This window comes from Sarcophilus harrisii, chromosome 4 (genome assembly GCF_902635505.1).
Source record: "Sarcophilus harrisii chromosome 4, mSarHar1.11, whole genome shotgun sequence".
NCBI lineage: Eukaryota > Metazoa > Chordata > Mammalia > Dasyuromorphia > Dasyuridae > Sarcophilus > Sarcophilus harrisii.
In genome coordinates this window covers 70,467,139-70,487,688 of record NC_045429.1, presented here as the reverse complement: position 1 = coordinate 70,487,688, position 20,550 = coordinate 70,467,139, and the positions used below count along the sequence as shown (strand labels likewise).

Genomic DNA, 20,550 nt, shown 5'->3' with positions numbered 1-20,550 from the left:
TATTTGCATTGTCCTGGCTCAAGCCAATATTTGTAAGATGCTGTTACTGCACTGGGAATGATAAGGGCCACTCTTCCCTAGAATTTGTGATAGATAGGGAACTTGGACATAGTCTAATATGTATAGCAGATTTTAAAGAGTTTAGGAGAAAGGAAGGGTCCCATGCCCTAAAGTCATACAGGAGAAATCAGACCTGGAGAATTGGAAAGCTCTAAAGAATAAAATTCTGGACATAATGAAAACCAATTGGTATAAGGAGGAAAAGGTGGGAAAATAGCTAAAAGGACTTGTATAAACAAGTAAGAGAAGTCACCAAAAACCTTAAGTTCAAAAGGCATAACAGAGTAAATACAAAACTTAGAATGAATTTAGGCTGGTGAGGAAGGCTAAGTAGTCTGTGTTTTTAAGTTGTATTGGGGGAAAAAAGAGAATCATCAAAGAGTAGATAGTGTTATCACTAAGACTAGGTGAGATAATGATTTACATTGGAGAGAAGACAGAGATGTACAGCTTTAATTTTGCTACTGTTTTATATTCCAAAGAGAATGATCTTCAGATCAAAAACTGGCTACTTTTGTAGCCAGTACTGAGATAGGTAAGCAGATTGTTACAGAACTACATTAAGTTCAAATCATCTGACCCAGATAAACTAGGTCGTAAGGTACTGAAAGAACTGATAAATGTGGTTACTGATCAGTGTCTATAACAGCAAATTGAAGATGACCTATAGATATAGAAGTGAATATATATTTCAGAGATTTTTTAAATGAACAGATTCTAAAAATTATGTCAGTAAGCTTGATTTTGATTCATTTTACAATGTATTATCAAAATGATGGTTAGTTAATATTTAGGGTGAAAAAAGAGTGAACATAAGAGATTCAACGTGATTTCATCAAGAATAGATCATGCCATATTAAACTCATTTTATTTTTAAAATAATAATACTAGATTAATATATCAGAGGAATAATATAGATATAATTTACCTAGATTCTTAGCAAAGCATGTAAGAAAATCTCTCATTCTTCCTATGGGCAAGTAAGTTGAAGAGATAAAAGCTAGCACAGGTAGATGGACTTGGAATTCACTAAATGATGATGTTCAAGATTCTAAGTTAATGTGATCAGAAGTCTGCAGTGGAGGGGCACATGAATCTGTACTTTGCCTTACACTATTTTATATTCTGATCAATGATTTGTATAAAAGCATACATGGCATGCTCATCAGATTAATAGATGATACAGGAGGAATAGCTCAATAGCTGGAAGATAGAGTCCAAATTCAAAAATATTGGACTGAATTTCCTTTTCTCAAACAGAGATTATCAGAGGAGAAATCAATCTGATTAGAAGTTGATACTTAGGATAAGCTAACACAATCATGCATCATTTTAAAAAGTGGCACATGAAAGCCTTTGGATTGTTTCATCCCCAAAATGTGTCTCCAGGTTCAATAAAGGCTTATATTTGCACAGGTAGAAACTTTCAAGTTCTCTTTTGCTTAGTTCCCCAGTCAATAAAGACCATTTGTTGTGTTCTGACATATATTAAATTCACTTTCAGTTCATCTGAAGTATGCTAAATGAAACATGCTTTTACCCTAACAGCTTTTAAAATGTGTAATTGAAGAACAATTTCTGCCCCCAGCTATTTTGCTCAAATAACTCCCACTGACAACTGCTTTGAGAATTTGTTCTCAACCTTGGTTTTTTTCTTTTTTAAAAAAATACTACTTGTCCCATAAGGAGCTTGGAGATGGTAAGCTAGACAATACTGGGAAAGGGATAAGAATTGCCAAGAAGGAAATAGAGGAACATGAGAATGGTGAAGGGAAGAGGGGTTTCAAAATAGATAATTCTTTTAAATGAAACTATCAGTGAACTCTAAATCCAATTAGTTAGGAGACAATATTGCATGTAATGTCACTGACATATAATTCTCTTCATAATTCCAGCTTAGATTTTTTGTTCCTTTTCTTACACTCTTGGTCCAGTATCTATGATATGTTCTCTCCCCTTCAACCCATCCTTTTTTTTCTTTTCATCTATCTCTCTTTGAGCCTAGATTATTGATTTCCAATTGGACTTCACCAAATGCAATATCCAAGTGTTTAAAACATTATGAAAGCATGGGCATTAATTATCATACTACTTGCCTATAATGTTCTTTTATTTGTAAAAATAATTATTTTAATTTTATTTTACACTTAATAATTTTATTTCTCCCAAATACTGGTAAAGGTAGTTTTCAACATTAATTTTTATAAGATTTTGAGGTTCAAATTTTTCTCTCTTCCTTTTTGTTTTTAGTTATGTAATGACAAGGTGTACAAAAGACTTTTTTCATAACAAACCAGTGAGGTACTTAGTGCAAATGTAATTATTCCCTTTTACAGATCAGAAAATAAAGTTTTATGGAAGTTAAATGACTCCGCCTTAAGTCATAGCATCAGGAAGTGTCCAAGCTAGGATTTGAATTCAGAATTTGGGTCTTCTATAGAATGTCCTTTCTCCTACAGGCTACTTTGTGTCTATTCTCAGGTGATTAATTAAGAAAACATTTATTGTTACTATCATTAAAGATCTATTGCTAATTTTCCTTTCCTTCATTACTTCTTATCCTACTTCATTTTTAAAAAATAAGATCTATATTCCAAGAAAGAAAAAAGAAACTTTATTAATGGAAGTATGACAAAGGAATGTCAAAGACAATCAAATATTAGCAAAAGACTTTAACTTGGGAACATTTTTCTTTTAGAATTTCTCAAAATATGGTAATCAGTTTGAGATCATTGGTTCATTTTCTTTTTCTTTCTTTTTCTTTTTTTTTTTTTTTTTTTTTTTGCGAGGCAATTGGGGTTAAGTGGGTTGCCCAGAGTCACACAGCTAGGAAGTGTAAAGTATCTGAGGTCAAATTTGAACTCAGGTCCTCCTAACTTCAGGGCTGGTGCTCTATCCACTGCACCACCTACCTGCCCTTGTTCATTTTCTTTTAACTCTTATATTATTTCACTATTTTCTATATTTTAAGTCAATTGTTCCTGTCAGTCAATAATTCACAGTCATCTAACTTCTCTATTTTTGACTTTGTTCTAATATTTTTGTTGTATTATTGACTATTTCAGTTCTATTTATTTCATTTTTTCACAGTATTCACTATTTTGCCAGGTTGTCCAATTTCTGTTCTAGGCTCTGTATTCTATTCCTTATTTCTTTCTTCAATTCCCCTTTTAGGTCTTTCAACTATTCTGATAGTTCTTGTGGACATTTCATGCTTTTTTCCCCAAGAGTTATTACAAAATTAGATGGTCTTATACTCAAATTTAGGAATTCAGTCTTGGGATTCTTTTACCCCATAATATTTCTTGATTATTCTAGGGCTTTTCCTTGGCTTTATCACGTTCTCAATCACTACACTCTTCCCCCATCCCCACCTAAAATATTTTTAATTGTTATGTTGTTCCCTTGACTTTAATTGATGAAGAAGTGAAGGATTTCAGATAAATAACTGTTGAAAAGTTTCTCTACTGGTAGTAACTGTTGAAGACCCATGAGGTAGTTTTCAATGCTCTTTGGCTTAGGAATTGCTGAAGCCATTTTTCTCATTCCAAAATGAGGAGTCACAGGATTTGAGTTAGATATCCCTAGCATTTCCACACAAATTGAAATCCTTCTTTGAAATCCACTGCTTCCAAAAAGAATTTGATAGTCAAAAATATTGGAGTCTTGAAGACTTCAAGTAGCTATAATTTTCATTTCCAAAGCCTATCTTTTTCTATTTTAAAATTTGTATTGTGAAGAAGCTTTGTCTTATTCATTCATATGGCTCCAGACTCGGGTATCTAAATGATACAAAATGTTAAAGCACATGCTAGGTGTATGCAATAAAATTCTCTGTCATAGTTTGAGAAAAGAACTAAATACAAACAATATTTTCAGAAAAATTCTTGGTGTTGCTGTCTGATAGAATCTAGAAGGATAGAAAGTATTAGAAATTACTTCGGTAGTAACTAATATTTTAAAAGGAAAGGGAGAAAAGAAAATGAAAGAGAAAGGAAGAGAGAAAAGAAAAGAGCAGAACAATGGAAAAATTGAGAAAAAGAGAAATGAAAGAAGGGAGGAAAAAAGGAAAGGAGGAAGGAAAGAAGGAAAAAACAAAGGGAAGGAAAGAGGGAGGAAAAAGGGAAAGAGGGAAGGATGAAGGAAGAAAAGAAAGAAGGAAGGAAGGAGGGAAGGAGAGAAAATTCGGGAGAGAGTAAGAAGAAAAGACAAAAAAAAGAAGAGGTGCATAACTTTTATAATAGTTCTAAATTTGAGATTATATAAAATTTGTTCACAGAAAGCACAAAAAGATACAAAAATATATTTTTTTTCAGTCCTGTCAAGAAGATGATGTAGCCAGCTCTATATTTAATAGTTCAAGGAAATTCTAATCCTATAATTATATAATAATAGAGATGAAAAGGACCTTTGAGGTCATGTAGCTCAACCTCTCAAACAGTGGGAAACAACTTTAACAATTTCCTTGACAGATGGTCATATAGATTCTTCTTAAATGCTCTTAATGAATGAGAGTTCAATACTGGGACAGACTAATATACTCTATTAGACAGTTCTATTTGTATTTTAGAGAACAAAACCATAGTAATCAGTTAGAAGGAGAAAGAAATGAAGAGGTGCAGACATCATTCTCAGAGAAGTTTTGGGCAAGATTGAAGATTCGGTGGGGCTGGTTGCTCCAGATGGCTAGCATTACTGCAAAAAGAGCTCTTGGTTCAACTGCAGCCAGACTGTTTGACTGCAGGAGGTTGTTACTTGGCTGAGGTTCTCTGCTGAGTAATCAGTCACAATATCTCTAAGTCAGAGGGGTTTTGCTTCAAAGAGTCACCTCAACTGACACAATTATGATGCCCTTAGAATCCAACAAGTTGGGCCTAATCAGAGACATCTATAGTCTAAGAGTCTAGACCAGGTGATGTTCATTAGCAGCAAGGTCTAGTGTGCTGGAAGAAGTTTATTTTGATCCCCCAATCGGTACTCCAAAAAACATCCAAGTTCAAATTCTGACTGTTGTCTTCTCAACTTGGAAATGAGAAGGGATTGGAAATCAGAAACTGTCCAATATACCATACGTCAAAAAGTGGATTATCTGGGAATTTACTGGCATAAACTGAAAGTCCTAAACTGGGGAGACTTTCATGGTGAAGTAGAATGAATGGTGGGTTAAAAAGTGTTGATCAAATTCTACCTATACTACTCACTCATTTGTGATGTTGAGCAAAGCATTTTTCTACTCTGATTTCAGTGTTCTCATATATAAAATAAGGAACTTTGATTAAATGATTTCTGAGATTTCAAATCTTTAATCTTATGAAGTCTAGGAGATTAACTTAGCATATCATGATCTGTCAGAATTAGCTTCAAGTTGTGAACACACCTTTCATCAAACACCAAAAGATGTCCCAGAATATCCTAATCTTGGTTATTGCTATAGATTCATACTTGACTTCTTGGTCAGATCCCTCACAAATGACTGTGTTACTTCACCAGCCAAAATCTTTAGAGGTTGTCTATTGCATATAAGATAAATTTGGTATTCAAAGCCTTCTATAACTATATCCCACCTAGCTTTCCTATCTTATTTCATATTATTCCCTTTCATGTCCTTGCCATTTCAGTTAAGTTGCCTCCTAGCTATTGGCAGTATACAAGATGCTATATTTTACTTTTGTGCCTTTGAAAAGATGGTTGGTTCATCCTTCCCTTCATAGAATGCTTATCTTATTTCATATAACAGTTCTAGTTTCCTATATTCATAATTGTTAGTGTTCTCTCATTCTTGAAATTACTTTTTATTATTTTATACACACTTATATAATTAAGTACATGTTAGATCTAGGAGACTATAAGATCCTTGAAGACAGAACCAGTTTTTTTCCCCTCTGTATTCCCAATGTCTTGCACACCATCTTGTATATAGTCATAAATATTTATCAAATTAAATTTAATTATACTAGGACTTTCTTTGGGCTAAAAACCAATGATACACATTTTTGTCTTTGTTTCTGCTCTCTGTTTAATGTTAAATTGATTGTGCTGTATTAAAAATGGTAAGCATATACCCCAAGAATGACATGTTGGGATATATTGTTTCTTGTGACTTGGCAGTGAAGCTTCATAGTTGGGAGATTCTTAAGGATAAAGTATAACTGGGCTCTTTCAGATCATTTACAAGCACCAGAATTCTTTGACTTAATCTATTATCTATCCATGAATGCTTTGCCCACTAAGTAGCTTTTCCATTAAGGGGAGCAGTCTTCTATTATTTTCCTCTTAATAACTAGCTCAAAGAAATACCTGCTTACCTGCATCCCAATAATGGCATAAATGAAGAAAAGCATGGCAATCAATAGACAGACATAGGGGAGGGCCTGTAATAAAAAGAGAGGTAATGTTTATTAATTTAAGAGGTGGTACTTTTCACTGTCATATCTTATAGCAGCTGATTGTACCTGACTCCTTGTTTATTTTAAAGGTAAAAAACACTGTCTTCTATGGTACTTCTTCGATGTATGGTTTCATAATTCTTCCAATGTCCAGATCCCCACACAGATGAAGAGATTGTTCTGTGCCAAGTTTTCCATAATTCTAATTGACCAACTCATCGGAAAGACTTCCACTGCTCATACCTCTATGAGCAATGAGGAAGTGTGAGTACTTATTGTGTAGGGACATTTACATTCCAAGTATTGTTATACAAATCTCAGACCAAACATCTGGCCTTGGCTTCCAAATCTTTTTTTTTTTTTGGTCTGGGACTCTCTCCAAAGAATAACTTTTTAGTGAAAACTGGAAGCAAAATGAAACAGTGATTGTATGTATTTGCAAGTCAAATCCCATAAAGTTCTTTCATCCTTCAGCAATTTCAGGCCTGCACTGGTTTTGCATTATTGTCTGATCGAGAATTCCTGAAGTTTAGTTTTGTCACTATTCCAAACTTATTTCCTAAAAGAATTATTTACCATCAACCACCATCAAACCTTGCTATAAATTCCATAGCACAGAATTCTGTGCAGTGAAAAACTGTGTTGTGCTTCTGAATGAATCAAGTTCTCTTCCATCCAAGAGAAAGCCAAAAGCAGCTAGTATTTATATATTTCTTTAAAGTTGGCCAAGTATTTCACAAGTATATACTTTGAGATCCACAACCCTGGTAAGAAGGTGCTATTAACTTCATTCCATAGATTCAAAAGATTGAAGCAGACAGAAATTATTGACTTGCCCAGGGTTACATAGCTAGTAAATGTTTAAAGTTGGTTTTGACTCATCTTCCTGAATTTAAGTCAAATAGTCTAGTCACTGTGCCATTTAGCTACCTCTACCAACCAAAACTGTGGGTGGCTTTCTATTGCTACTGGGGAACAAATAGTCTACAAATAAAAGGTAAGAAAAAGTAAAGGCAGTGAGATTCACAAATGACTGGTTTGGGAATAGGGCAGTTAGAATAAGGGATACCAGAAGTTATGTTGTTGTTGAGTCATTTTTCAGGCGGATCCAACACTTTGTGACCTCATTTGGTTTTTTTTGGCAAAGATACTGAAGTGGTTTGCCATTTCCTTATGGAAATTTTATAGATGAGGAAACTGAGGTAAATAGGGTTAAATGATTTGTCCATTTATGATGTGATAGCTATGTCACATATCCATTTGAAATTCATTATTGTATGCAGCATGAAGTGTTGCTCTACACAGTTTCTGCCAAACTTTCAACTTTTTCTGGTAGTTTTTGTAGAATAGAAAATCACTGCCCCAGTAGGTGAGGCCTTTGGATTTCTCAAACATTATGGTACTATGTTCCCTTGCTACTTTGTGTAATACCTAATCTGTTCCACTGGTCAAATTATTTGAATGGAGGAGATACAATTAAGAGTCCAAATTGAAGAGGTGTTCTTCCCAATAGTGAAATATTCTAGATGCTCCTGTTAGTAGGTGATAGTATATCAAGCTGACTATATCAAGTTCTAGGATATCGCAGAACCTCCTAAACACATCTATAATCACTCAGAGGAGTTTGGTTTCCCTATCCACATGGGAAAGGTAAAGTGGAAGAAAGTTAATTGCTCAGGTTTCTCTAGATTTTTGCTTGAAAATACACCTTTTATTCAAAAGAAACTGTGAATGTTAGTCCTCTGTAAGAGCTTGTTATTTTTAAAGTCTTTAGTCACTATTATATTACTATTACAAGATTGTTTTTGTCTTCCTCATTTTAGATATTTTTTTCTTTTTGCATTTTGGATGATGTATATTTACTACTGCGACTGAATTCTTTGCTTTCTTTCAGTGTAATACCATTTCCTTGTGTATCCCATGTTTTATTTTGTTTTGTTTTTTCTGAGAACATGATGCAAACACATACTTTTTTGAATTCACTTGAAAAAAAAGAAATTTTTTTTTTCTGATTTAAAACATCAGATTGGGCATTTGTAGTATTGCCAAATTGGAAGCACCAAAGGTTATCTAGTTTAATATGCAGTTTAGATATGAATTATATCTGCAACATCCCAAATTGGTCATACAATTTCTATTTATCTCTTCAAGCAGCCTCCCCATTTACCTTTTTAATTGATAGGAAATTTTTCTGTTTATTGAATTAAAATCTGCCTTTCTTCAAATTACTTACCTATTCAGCCCTCTATGTGACTTTTGCATTAAAGGATCACTTGAATAACCAAAAGACCAGAATTCTGTTCTCTAACTCTCATCAACTCTACTACACATGCAAGTTGTTGTTCAATTTTTTTAGTCAGGTTAGACTCTTTGTGATTCTATTTGTTTGTGGGTTTGTTTGTTTTTTGCAAAGATACTGAAATAGTTTGCCATGTGCTTCTCCAGTTCATTTTACAGATGAGGAAATTGAGGCAAATGGAGTTAAGCAACTTTCCTATATCATACATCTAATAAGTGTCTAAGGCCAGATTTGAACCCAGGAAAAGGAATTTTCTTGACTCAAGGCCAAGCACTCTTTCTATTGCTTGATCTATCTGCCTGCACACAGGTATGTATAGAGCACTGAACTCTGAGCACAAGAACTACCTTTCAATCTCCACCTATGAGGAGAGTTTTATACAAATGACTCTTGAGCCACCAGTTACATACCTTTTGGAGAAAACAACCTTCTAAATATTCAAGGATATCTATTACAACTACTCCTTTTTACCTTCACCTTCAACCCAAGTATTTTCTTCTCTAGGCTAAACCTTTGAAATTCCTTCAGCCCATGCATATATGACATGACTTAAGTAACCTCTTCAATCTGGCAACTCTCCTTTTGGTTTGCCTTTGGTAGTATCATTTTTTTAAAGTTATATATTTTGTACATAATTTATTATTATAAATGATAACTTTGTGGTCTGAATAAGACAGAGTACATTATTATGACAAAAAAAATGGAGTTCAATATCCTGTATAATGCTAACATATCCAGATGCCAAATAAAATCAGAGAAATCTTCCAGGTATTATGGCAATGGGGAGACCAAGTATAAATGAAGTGATTCAAGTGACCTTGCCAAAATTCAAGAGATGGAGCTTTTTGAAGACTAGCATGGGAAGTAAAAACTATAAAAAGTAAAAGAAGGCAGCTTCTTTTGGGCAGTACCTAATAACAGGTGCCTTTTATTAAAATGTATGCAACTGCCTCATTGCTATTTAGAATAAATTACCTGAATTAAAACAAAATTAACCTTTTATCCTTCCTCACCAAAGATAGTCAGATTGACACACTAGAGTAATTGTGTTTTATTAAGTTTTTTTAATATGAAATTATAATCTGAGGAGATGACGTGATCTCTACCATAGCCGAATGTTATAAATGATAATAAATGAGTAAACAATGAAAATAAAAAAAATATTAAATTTATATCATACTTTTAACAAATATTCTATTCCACCATCCTCAAAGTAAAAGGGAAAAAAATCAAAACAAAACAAAACAAAAGAAAAAATATCACTAAAGAACAAGGAAGTAAAATCGAAAGACACCAAATTTTACCTTTTTTTTTTTTTTTTGCCATGTTGATTCCTGTGTCACAGTTTTTATGAACATTCCAATTTGAAGAGAAAGCCAGTGTTTCTTACCTTAAAAGACTGAACAAAAGTCCATAGCAAAATACGGATGGTATAACCCTGTCGGAGGAGCTTGATAAGACGGGCTGCTCGAAAGAGCTTTAGAAAGCTCATATTGAAGCCACTAGTATTCACCAGCTGGTGGAAAAAGTTGAATATAGTTACTGACATGATGATTATTTAGAAATTAGTAAGTGCAATATTCATTATCACTAAACTAATTCTAGAATCAAGGAAAATCCTACTTCTAGCTGCCAATGAGGCAAAGTGGAATGATTCCAATCTTCCCTATGCCTGATCCCTATCCCTGATGCATAGTGATGATGGCCAAAGTCATTTAATCTCTCTGAGCTTCAGTTTGTTTATCTGTAAATGAATAAAATAATACCCATTGTACCTATCACACAATTATTGTTGAGAAGTTTAAATGAGACAGCACATATACAAAGGGTTTCAAAAACTTTAATAATGTAAATGTTCTTTAATTATCATTCTTATCTTCATCTATATTTTATAGAATCAAAGAGAAATAATTCCAAGAAAACACTATCCTACTATTGTTCTTTTATGCCTCAAGAGTGGACTATTGTGTAGGTGAATAAAATGATTGCTTTTTATAACTGAATTTAAATATTGGGTTGTATATTCATCTCTGTAGGCTCATAGAAAGCATCTGTGGGACAACTTGAGAAGCAGCCCAACAGGGATATATTCTTCATTTTTTTCCCCACACAATTTTCATTTCTTTAGCTAATAACAATATTTTGAAAGTTTTTCATTCCACATAGATTATAGTTTATGAGTATTTAATATAGCGGCATCTATTAAAATAATATTTTAAATTTTTATTGGTCAGTGTTACATCAAGGCTATTATGGATAACTTTACTTAACAGTTTTCTAGATCCAATATAGGTTATTTGCTCAAGGATATTTATGACTTTTTATTTGTATGAGGATTTAAGATGTTAGTTTATGAAGGATAGCTATCTTTCAGTGTATAATTCTTGCCACTTGATGGTATTTGAGAGGAGCTAAATTTTGCTACATAGTGACCCTGGGTGGAAAATCAGACCTGAATTCAGGAAAACCTGGATTCAAATCTGGCCTCAGATATTACTAGCTGTAAACATGATTGCGGGCAAGTCTCATAAGCCTATTTGCTTCAGTTTCCTTATCTGTAAAGTGAACTGGAGAAGGAAATGGCAAACCACTCCAGCATCTTTATCAAAAAAAAAAAAAAAAAAAAAAAAAAAACCTCAAAGAGATCACAAAAATCTCTATACAACCGAAGTCAAATAAACAGCTACAATAACATTTTTGTAACCTGAACTAATATGTTTTATAATTTCTATAATTTCCTTTCAAAATCAATATTGATTAATAAATATTATTTTCTTAGAGATAATTTTTCATAATTTCTGATAGCAATCAGCTAATCTTGTATTGTTCTCATGAAGCACTTTAAAAAAATTCACATGACATTTCCTTGATGTTTTGTGGTAAGGATATTGTTGATTGTTTTCATGTGGATACTGCCCACTCAGTGTATTTTTATTTCAGGCTTGAACCTTTACCATTTTTATGAGTTCCACTTGGAGGTAAATAAATATGGATTACATTTAATAAGTACAGTGCAGAGGCACTATTAACAGCCTTTTCATCATCTTGTGAAGTGGTGCTTGTTCAAGAAAAAACTCTGTAAATTGATTACATTATTGTCACATGGTATGAATGCTTAAATCAATGATCTTCCACTTTTTTTGACAAAGGGGTATTAGTCTTTCTATAGCTACTTTGGGATGATTAATTCCATTTTATTGATATTATATAAATTTTCTCTCATTACTTTCTAAATGTACTGTTGTTCACCTTAATGTTGCCAAAGTATTTTTTAAACCTGGAATTATGAAGCTGTTCATTGATTTAGATGTATTGTTTCCATTGAATTTTCATTTCAGGATTCCAGTAAATTTCAGTATGTATACACAACCTTAGTGTTCTCCTTGATAACTATAAGCATAATATGTCTTGTCTGAAGAAGTCCAGAATATTTCTAAGTTCAACTTTCATGCATCAATTTTACTTGACCTTCAATTTTTTATTGCTATGCATTAAGAATTTTAGGCAAATTGGGTACAAATGACCTTTTGACACCATTAAAGGAAGTCACCATGAGCTTTTATATATATTTTTCATTATAACTATAGAACTTGATATCATCTGTGTACATCAAGAAAGTAATACAATGTTCTAGTGCAATTAATAGTATCTTGTATTATTCTCTAGTTGTTGTTTCTTTATTAGATCATATACTTATTGAGGTTATCTTCAATATATTCTGTCTCTTTTGAATCTCTTCCTACATATAAATACAATCCTAAGTCCATTGCAGGGATTTTATAAGTACTTGTTTGATTTGGTGCTTTCTAACATGCCAGATTACTTATACCACATCATGCATCTGCCTTTCTTGTTATAGGAATAGATTACCATTCAGTGATGTGAAGAACTGACAGCTTAGAATTGAGGTAAATGGCACTTAAAATATAATTATAAAAATAAAAATAGCTAAGTTTATATAGTACTTACTATATACTAGGCACTGTATTAAGCATTTGACAATTTGCAAAGTATTTTATATGTTACATAATTTGATTCTCACAATGGTCCTGGAAAGTACATGTTACTACTATGTCTTTTTCACAGATCATGAAACAGAAGTTAAATGACTTTCTAAGAATCATATAGTTAGTAAACATCTGAGATTGGATTTGAATTCGTGTCTTTCTGTCTTCATGCTCAGTGCTCTATCTACCACCCCATCTATCTACTTAAATATGAGTGTATACTGGTACTATGTAGATTGGAAATTGATCTATGGCATTGCATGGTCCAAGTGGTTTAAATAAAAATTAATACTTCCAGGTTTTATTGGATAAATGGTAATACAGGAAGTGTGTGAACACATTATGCACATGTCTATATATTTATGTGTGTATATGTGTGTTTGTGTGGGGATACACACATATGACTCAGGATACTCACCTTGCTGTCTGTCAGTATAATTTCTGTGATGCTGCCAATGACTGTAATGAAATCAAAGATGTTCCAGGTGTCTCGGAAATAATTCTATAGGATGACCGAGGTCAAAGAAATAAATAAAAATATGAAAGACTTTATCTTGCTTCAAATTTGTAATCTAGCATTAAATAATATCAGTTGATACAAAAATATTAAATTTTGCCTACATTTTATTATTTTAAGCCCCATTTCTCTTTCACTGCCTTCAAAATTTGTCATTTTTCAATGAAGCTAATATTTTTTGAGAGGCATTGTCACAGAATGGTTTATTTGGTGTTCGTATTGGAAATGGGATTTATGACCATAATGTTCCATGGAAAATGGAAAACTCAGGGAATCAGAGACTTTAGAGTTTCTAGTCTGATCAAGTTTAGATCTAGTCTGACCTGTACCTTTACAGAAAAGGAAATAAGTGAGGCTCAATCATTGCGTCTCATCTTAAAGTTTTCTAATAATGCGTAATCCTCCACCTCTGGAGGCAGTCCAGTTCACTTTATCAGGATCCTATTTGTCCATTTCTTCCTTATGTTGAGCTGAAATTTGGTCTTCTGCAACTTCTGATCATTCTTTCCAGATTTATTCTCTTAAACAAAAACAGATCTAATTACTCTTGTGACATGGTGGGGTTCACAAGATAGGTACTTAAACTACTCTCTGCATGAAAAGAAAGCATATATAAATAAGGGTAATGTGGTTTAGTATTTAAATAAGTTTTTTTTTTTTTTAACTAAAAGAAGAAGTTGAGGTCAAATCCTGTGTCAGATACTACCAAGCCCCTTTGTTTTTTCTTCATTCATAGGGATGCCTATTTATTAGGTCTTCAGCTAATTTAATTTATATAATGAAATCTTCAGGGAAAATACATTCCTCTATCTCCATTCTCTAGGGCAAGGGTTCTCAATCATTTTTTATGCCCTGGATACCTTTGGCAATCTGGTGAAGCAGACCAATGGCACTTTTCTGAGGATCATGTTTTAAAAGGTGCAAAATAAAATACATAGGATAATAAAGAAAACCATTAAAAATAAAAATATAATTTTCCCTCATCTGAAATTTATGAGCAACCTGAAATCTATCCATATAACTCTTGTAGTCAAATGGCCTCCAAATAGTGTTTGATTTATATACTATTAAGAATGCTACTATATTTTATATCTTTTAATAAATCTTATCTAAATACTATTGTACTAATATATACTTTACATTATAAAATTTTAAAAATTTATAAAACATTATAAAATGTTAAAAAGATAAGCAATAATAAAATAAAAAACTTTAAGTGATTTTTTTGTTTATTAAAAGTACAAAACTCCATTTGCTGTTTCTAGAAATATTAATGACAGTCCTAGTGAAAATAATGAAATTAAATATGCTATTCTATTTTATTTTTTTCTTTAAATATATTTTCAGTTTCAATTCTTTTCTTCTTTCAAGCTCTTCTCCCACCCACTGAGAAAGCAAACAATATGATATCCATTATAAAGTGAAGTAATGTAAAATATTTTTCCATATTATCCATGTTAATGGTTCATATGTACATTTTTTAATCTTACTATAACATTTTGATATAGCATACATTTGGCATGCTGCTCAATTTATTTTATTTCAATGTCTAGTTTTAATGGCTGTAATTGGTGAAATAGATATATCACAAAAATACAGTCAAATAGAAGTTTATCATTAGTTCCTCTTATTAATTCATTATACTCTTTTTCAATCCCATTTACCTATTATATAAAGGTTTTAAATTCCTTCTTTCCTTATATCAAACAGTTGTCCTTGCAAAGTAGTCAGAAAAGATTACATTTCTACTTTTTAAACAAATGGGTTAAAATGCTACCAACAATCTTTTAAATAGGTTAGAAGATTCTGTTTTCAATTTTTAAAAAATATACAAATAAGAGTTTTTATGGGTGATACAAGTACATCATCTTAGGGAACAAAATCATATCTGTTCAACATGTTCCCTCCATAGAAGGAGTTTCTTTCAAAATGCAATTATTTTTCATTTTTTAAAAAAGAAAATGTATAAAAGTATATACTTAGATTGCTTACACAGTGATTACAAATTGGAGTAAATTAGTATATCCAGTCATTTCACAAAAAAAATTTAATTCCTTCATATGCTCTAGATGATAAGGCAGGCTTATAAATCATCATTGTTTGATAATAAATAATTATTCTGTTAGTTTGATCAATGTAGCTACCAAAATGCAGCTATCAAAGTAGATGAATTTGATGCTGAAAAAATTATGCCCTAATACCAGAAAATGAAACCCTGGTGAGTTTTTTATGCAATAGATATTACAACCCCCTCAAACTACTACCATCCTTTATTTCTCCTCACTTTCTCAACCAAATCCCAGTTCCCCTTATTTCTTTTGGTTGATAAGAATTTTTCTCTTTTCTTCAAAACCCTTAATAAACATTGCCATAAATATGCATAGTCAAACAAAATAAATTCTCATTTTGTACATGTCCAAAATAGATATCTCATTCTGCAACTTGCTATCTGCCTATATTACTTTCTTTTTCTCTCATTCACTTTTGACCCCCATATAATCTAGTTTCTGGCATCATGACTAAACTGAAACAGCTCACTCAGTGCCTAGCACATAGCAAATACCTAAGAAAAGCTAACTTGCCAGTCACCAAATCTTTCACCCTCATTCTTTTTCATCTTTCTGTATGATTGGACATCCTCAATCATATTTCCTTTCCTTTCTGGATTTTTGTGACACTCTTCTTTCTCTAGATGACATTTCTCTTTGTTTTTCTCTGCAGGATTCATATCATACCCACTAACTGGGGCATTTTCTCAGTCCTGTTATCTTTACTCTCTTTATTTTGTTATTTGTTGACTTCATCAGAGCCCATGGGTTTAATTATCAGATGACTCTCAAATTTGTATATGTAACCTTAGGCTCTTTTCTGAGGTCTACTGATATATCTCTAAATACCCGCTGGATATCTCAAACTATATATCCTTTATATATCTCAAACTCAAAACATGGTGGGAAATTTCCCCAGTAGAGCCTGAACAGCTGCTATGGATACCTAGATGGCAGTTATAATTGCTTCCAAGCTAAAACTTGGGGGAGAAGGTGGGAAATTGGGAATAGTGTGGCAGCAGAAGGGTGGTGGGGCGGAGTGTTAGGTGGTGGGGTTGTCTTTGATAATTCTTCTTGGGATTGGCTATCACAGAAAAGGGTAGGATGTGTCCCATGGGAGGCAGCTTGGCACAGTGGAAAAAGTCCTGACTCCAGAGGCAAAAGATATAGGTTAGAATACTGCTCTGACACTTAGAAGAGTCTTCTAACCTGTTCTTCCTGTCTGTAGCATCCCCCTTTTGCAATTGTTCTTCCCGACGGGGGTCAAAATGATTTTCCTGAAGTACAAATCTGACCTATGCCATTCACTCACTTACATAATCATTTGTATTGGCTCCTTATTGACTCTAGAATCTCATACAAGCTGCTGTTTGTCTGTTAAAGTCCTTCACAACTCTGACCCAACCAACCTTTCCAATCTTATTATACAATACTCTCCTTCCCACACTCTGCCACAACATGACATTATATCTTCTATCTCTAGTTCTTTGTATTGATTATGCCCCATGCCTGGAGGACATTTCTATTTTATCTCTGACTCTTATGTTTCCTTACAAATTTTCCTCACAATCCACTTTTGACATGAAGCCTTTCTTGATACTCTCCCAGACTCCATTCCAACTTCATTCCTAATACCTAGCCTCCTCCCCCTCCATCAATCTGCATTGGCTTTATTTTTGCAAATTTTCATATATGCTTATTTATGTACATGTTTTCTTTTATGATAGAATGTGAGCTCCTTGAAGATGAAGGGTCTCTTGTCTTTGGGTCTGATGTCTTTGGGTCATCAGAATCTGACATAGAGTAAGCATTTAATAAATACTTATCAAATGATTGATCAAGAAGCATCAGATAAGAGCTGAGGCTTGAATAAAGCTACAGACCCCAAGAAGCAGAGGAGAGGAAGAAAAGCTTTGCAGGTGTAGAAGACAGTCTGTACTAAGGCACAGAAGGTAAGGAGGAGAAGGCTGTGTTTAGGCTACATGGAGTAAGTAGGCTGTTTTGGCTGGGATATAATGAATGAAAGAGAATGATGTGAAATTACAGTGTAAAACTGAGCAGTTTATATTTTATTCTAGAGTTCATGAGGAACCAGTGAAGTATTCAGTCTTGGGATGGTTCATATAACCTTTACCTTGGCCCAAATGTTCCCATTTGGGATAAGATGAGGAAGACAGATCTATATTTAAGATAAGGAAACAGGTCTAGGGTAATGGAGAGGTGGGCTCAAGGTCAAACAGGTAAAAAGCAAGAGGTTGGGGATGTGAATTCAGTTCCTCATGGTACCTCAGTGATCAGGAAACATAGATTGGTGACTGTGCTAATAATAATGATCACTAAAATTCCATTTTGTGAAATTCACAAATGTGGACATTCTTCTTGATCTAGAATAAGAGTCTTAGGGTATGGGGTGACAGTGCTGGGAAAAGAAGGCAGGCTCTGGGTGGGATCAAGGCCCATAAGTGTATGTCCAACATAATTCAGTGAGTAATTAGGGGCTTAAAACAAAGACAATGTCAGGACCATCTTAGGTCCTCTATCTCTTTTAGCTCAGCAGGGTTAGTTTGCACTGTAAACAAATATTTGTTGTTAGGTTCTCCCAATCCCCATTTACATTTCCCCAGTCTCAAAACACTCACAGCATTCTAAGGGAATCCAATGAACAACATCACAACCAGCTGCATGGGCAACACTCAATTCCCCACCCCAAATTATCAAATTAATGATTTTTTAAACAAAGGACCATTTGGGAAACCAAAGGAAAGCATGACAATCATTCTGTGGAACAATTACCAAAACATAGTCTGGAGCCAAGTTGGAGCTACTAACAGCCAAACACGTATTCAAATAATGAATAATATTTTTCTTCTTACAGGGAAAGGCATACACATGTAATTTAAAATTGTAGTTCACACCCCCAAATAAGTGTGAAACGACTGCCAAGTGGGCTTGTCTACATCCGAATAATCTCCCAACATGCTAGTTCTAGCGTACCTACTGCAAGTCCTGTTGCCAGTGAGAGGGAGAAGGAAGTCTGTTCCATAGTGCTTAGAGCACCCTCAAGCAAATATCTAGATCTTTCTGATGCTTTGGAGAGTATATGAATTGCAGAAGAAGGTATTTTCAAAAACATATTTCATAATTGACAAGATATAAAAAGAGAATTTGGACAAAAACATGCAATCTTATCACCTCCCCCCATCCTACTCATGAAAAGCACCACACAAATTCCATGGGAACTAGGAGATTTGTTTTCATGTGACTTTGGGGTAAATTTAAAAACCATAATAGCCCTTACTTGTTTTACATATGAAATAAGAGGATTGAATTAGATCACTTTTGAGATTATTTTTAACTTTCAAACCTTGTGATTTTATTTATCTACTCTTAAAAATTATCACTTGAGAAGTTCCTGAACAAAAATATAGTAAAATTCACATTTCTTACTTAGTTGGAAAACTCTGATGAAAATTTACAATTTGAAAGTGCAATCTTAGTTTCAATGCATAGACAGGAGGTCTAAATTCTGTTCACTTAATTCCCATTTCTCTCTGATTACTCTTCCATATAAGCCACTGTTTAAGATAAAAGCAATGGCCAGTGTTCTTTTGCTTTCAGAAAATAATTAGCATGGACTGGAAAGATTATTGGTTATTGAAGAGACTAAGAACTAAGCTTTTTACTCTCATGTCCAAATGATCTTTTGCCTTGATCCTAACTGTTTTTAGAAGAATAAAACCAGTTTGTGCTTAGATGTGCAAATGTGTATCTCTTTCTGAAAAAGCACTAATACCAAAATCAAATGTCAGTAATGCACCAGAGGACACTAAAAGGACAGCTTTAATTCTGAGAACAAAATCCCCCAGACATACCAAGAAGCCGAAAGCAATAATCTTGAGGATGCATTCCAGTGAGAACACGATGGTAAAAGCTATATTCAGATACTTCAGTGCCAGTTCATAGGTACAGGGAGCAGAGTAGTACTGTTAGAAAGACACACACATACACACAAGAAGAGAGAAATAAGGAGTCAAGACAATATGGAGAGAATAATACTACCTGTCAATCAAGACTGGCTATGTCTCATCTCCATGATGAAACTTTTAACCTCTATCAAAGAATAAATGCTTCTCATGTGACACTCTACCTCCTATTCTGGTCATTTTTCATTGACTGTTCCCCATACCTGGAATTCTCTCCAACCTCCTCTCTGCCTCCTGGTTTCCCTGATTTCCTTCAAGTCTTCCCTGATTTTCCTTGTACTGAAAGTACAAAGTACAAAAGTACTGAAAGTACAAAAGACTGAAAGTCTTTTCTAATTCCCATTTAAAATTAATACTTTCCTTCTCTTGATTATCTGCTATTTATGTTATACAATCTATGTAGTTGTTTACATATTGTCTCTCCTATTAGATTATAAGCTCCTTAAGGACAGGAACTTTCTTTTACCTTTCTTGGCACATAGGAGATGTTTACTTAATAAATGTTTGTTCACTGACTGAATGTTCTATATCATAAGTATAGACTGATACTATGTCCTATGCAAAGTCTCAGGAATTGCCAAAAGTACTGTTTGTCTATGGTTTATTCAAAATGAAATTAAGTATACAAGATGGGAACTTAGAATTCTAATTTGAATATTAAATATGGCATTCTCCAGAGATTAAATTGCAGTTCTTATATAATGAGACATATCACATTAAATGGGAATTGCTTCTTTTCCATTCCTAAGCCACTCCTTAAATTTCAGAGACTGTATGTTTTTTTTTAATAGCCTTTTATTTACAGGTTATATGCATGGGTAACTTTACAGCATTAACAATTGCCAAACTTCTTGTTCCAATTTTTCACCTCTTAGCCTCCACCCCCTCCCCCAGATGGCAGGATGACCAGTAGATGTTAAATATATTAAAATATAAATTAGATACACAATAAGTATACATGACCAAACCGTTATTTTGCTGTACAAAAAGAATCAGACTCTGAAATATTGTACAATTAACTTGTGAAGGAAATAAAAAATGCAGGTGGGCATAAATATAGGGATTGGGAATTCAATGTAATGGTTTTTAGTCATCACCCAGAGTTCTTTCTCTGGGCGTAGCTGGTTCAGTTCATTACTGTTCCATTGGAAAGGATTTGGTTGATCTCATTGCTGAGGACGGCCAGGTCCACCAGAACTGGTCATCATATAGTATTGTTGTTGAAGTATATAATGATCTCCTGGTCCTGC

The 20,550-nt window shown here is 33.5% G+C and overlaps 1 protein-coding gene across 8 annotated transcripts in view; it reads right to left on the bottom strand.

Annotated features, from left to right (window-relative positions):
• Nucleotides 1-20,550, bottom strand: part of CACNA1E (calcium voltage-gated channel subunit alpha1 E) — a 597,321-nt gene that overhangs the window by 32,486 nt on the left and 544,285 nt on the right. For all 8 annotated transcript variants that reach the window (XM_031936988.1, XM_003767485.4, XM_031936990.1 and 5 more), the window contains 4 exons: nucleotides 19,190-19,300; nucleotides 13,171-13,254; nucleotides 10,136-10,261; nucleotides 6,366-6,431 (listed from right to left, as the gene is read on the bottom strand). In XM_031936988.1, coding sequence (XP_031792848.1) covers nucleotides 6,366-6,431; nucleotides 10,136-10,261; nucleotides 13,171-13,254; nucleotides 19,190-19,300 — 387 coding nt within the window. The remainder of the gene's footprint in view (nucleotides 1-6,365; nucleotides 6,432-10,135; nucleotides 10,262-13,170; nucleotides 13,255-19,189; nucleotides 19,301-20,550) is intronic.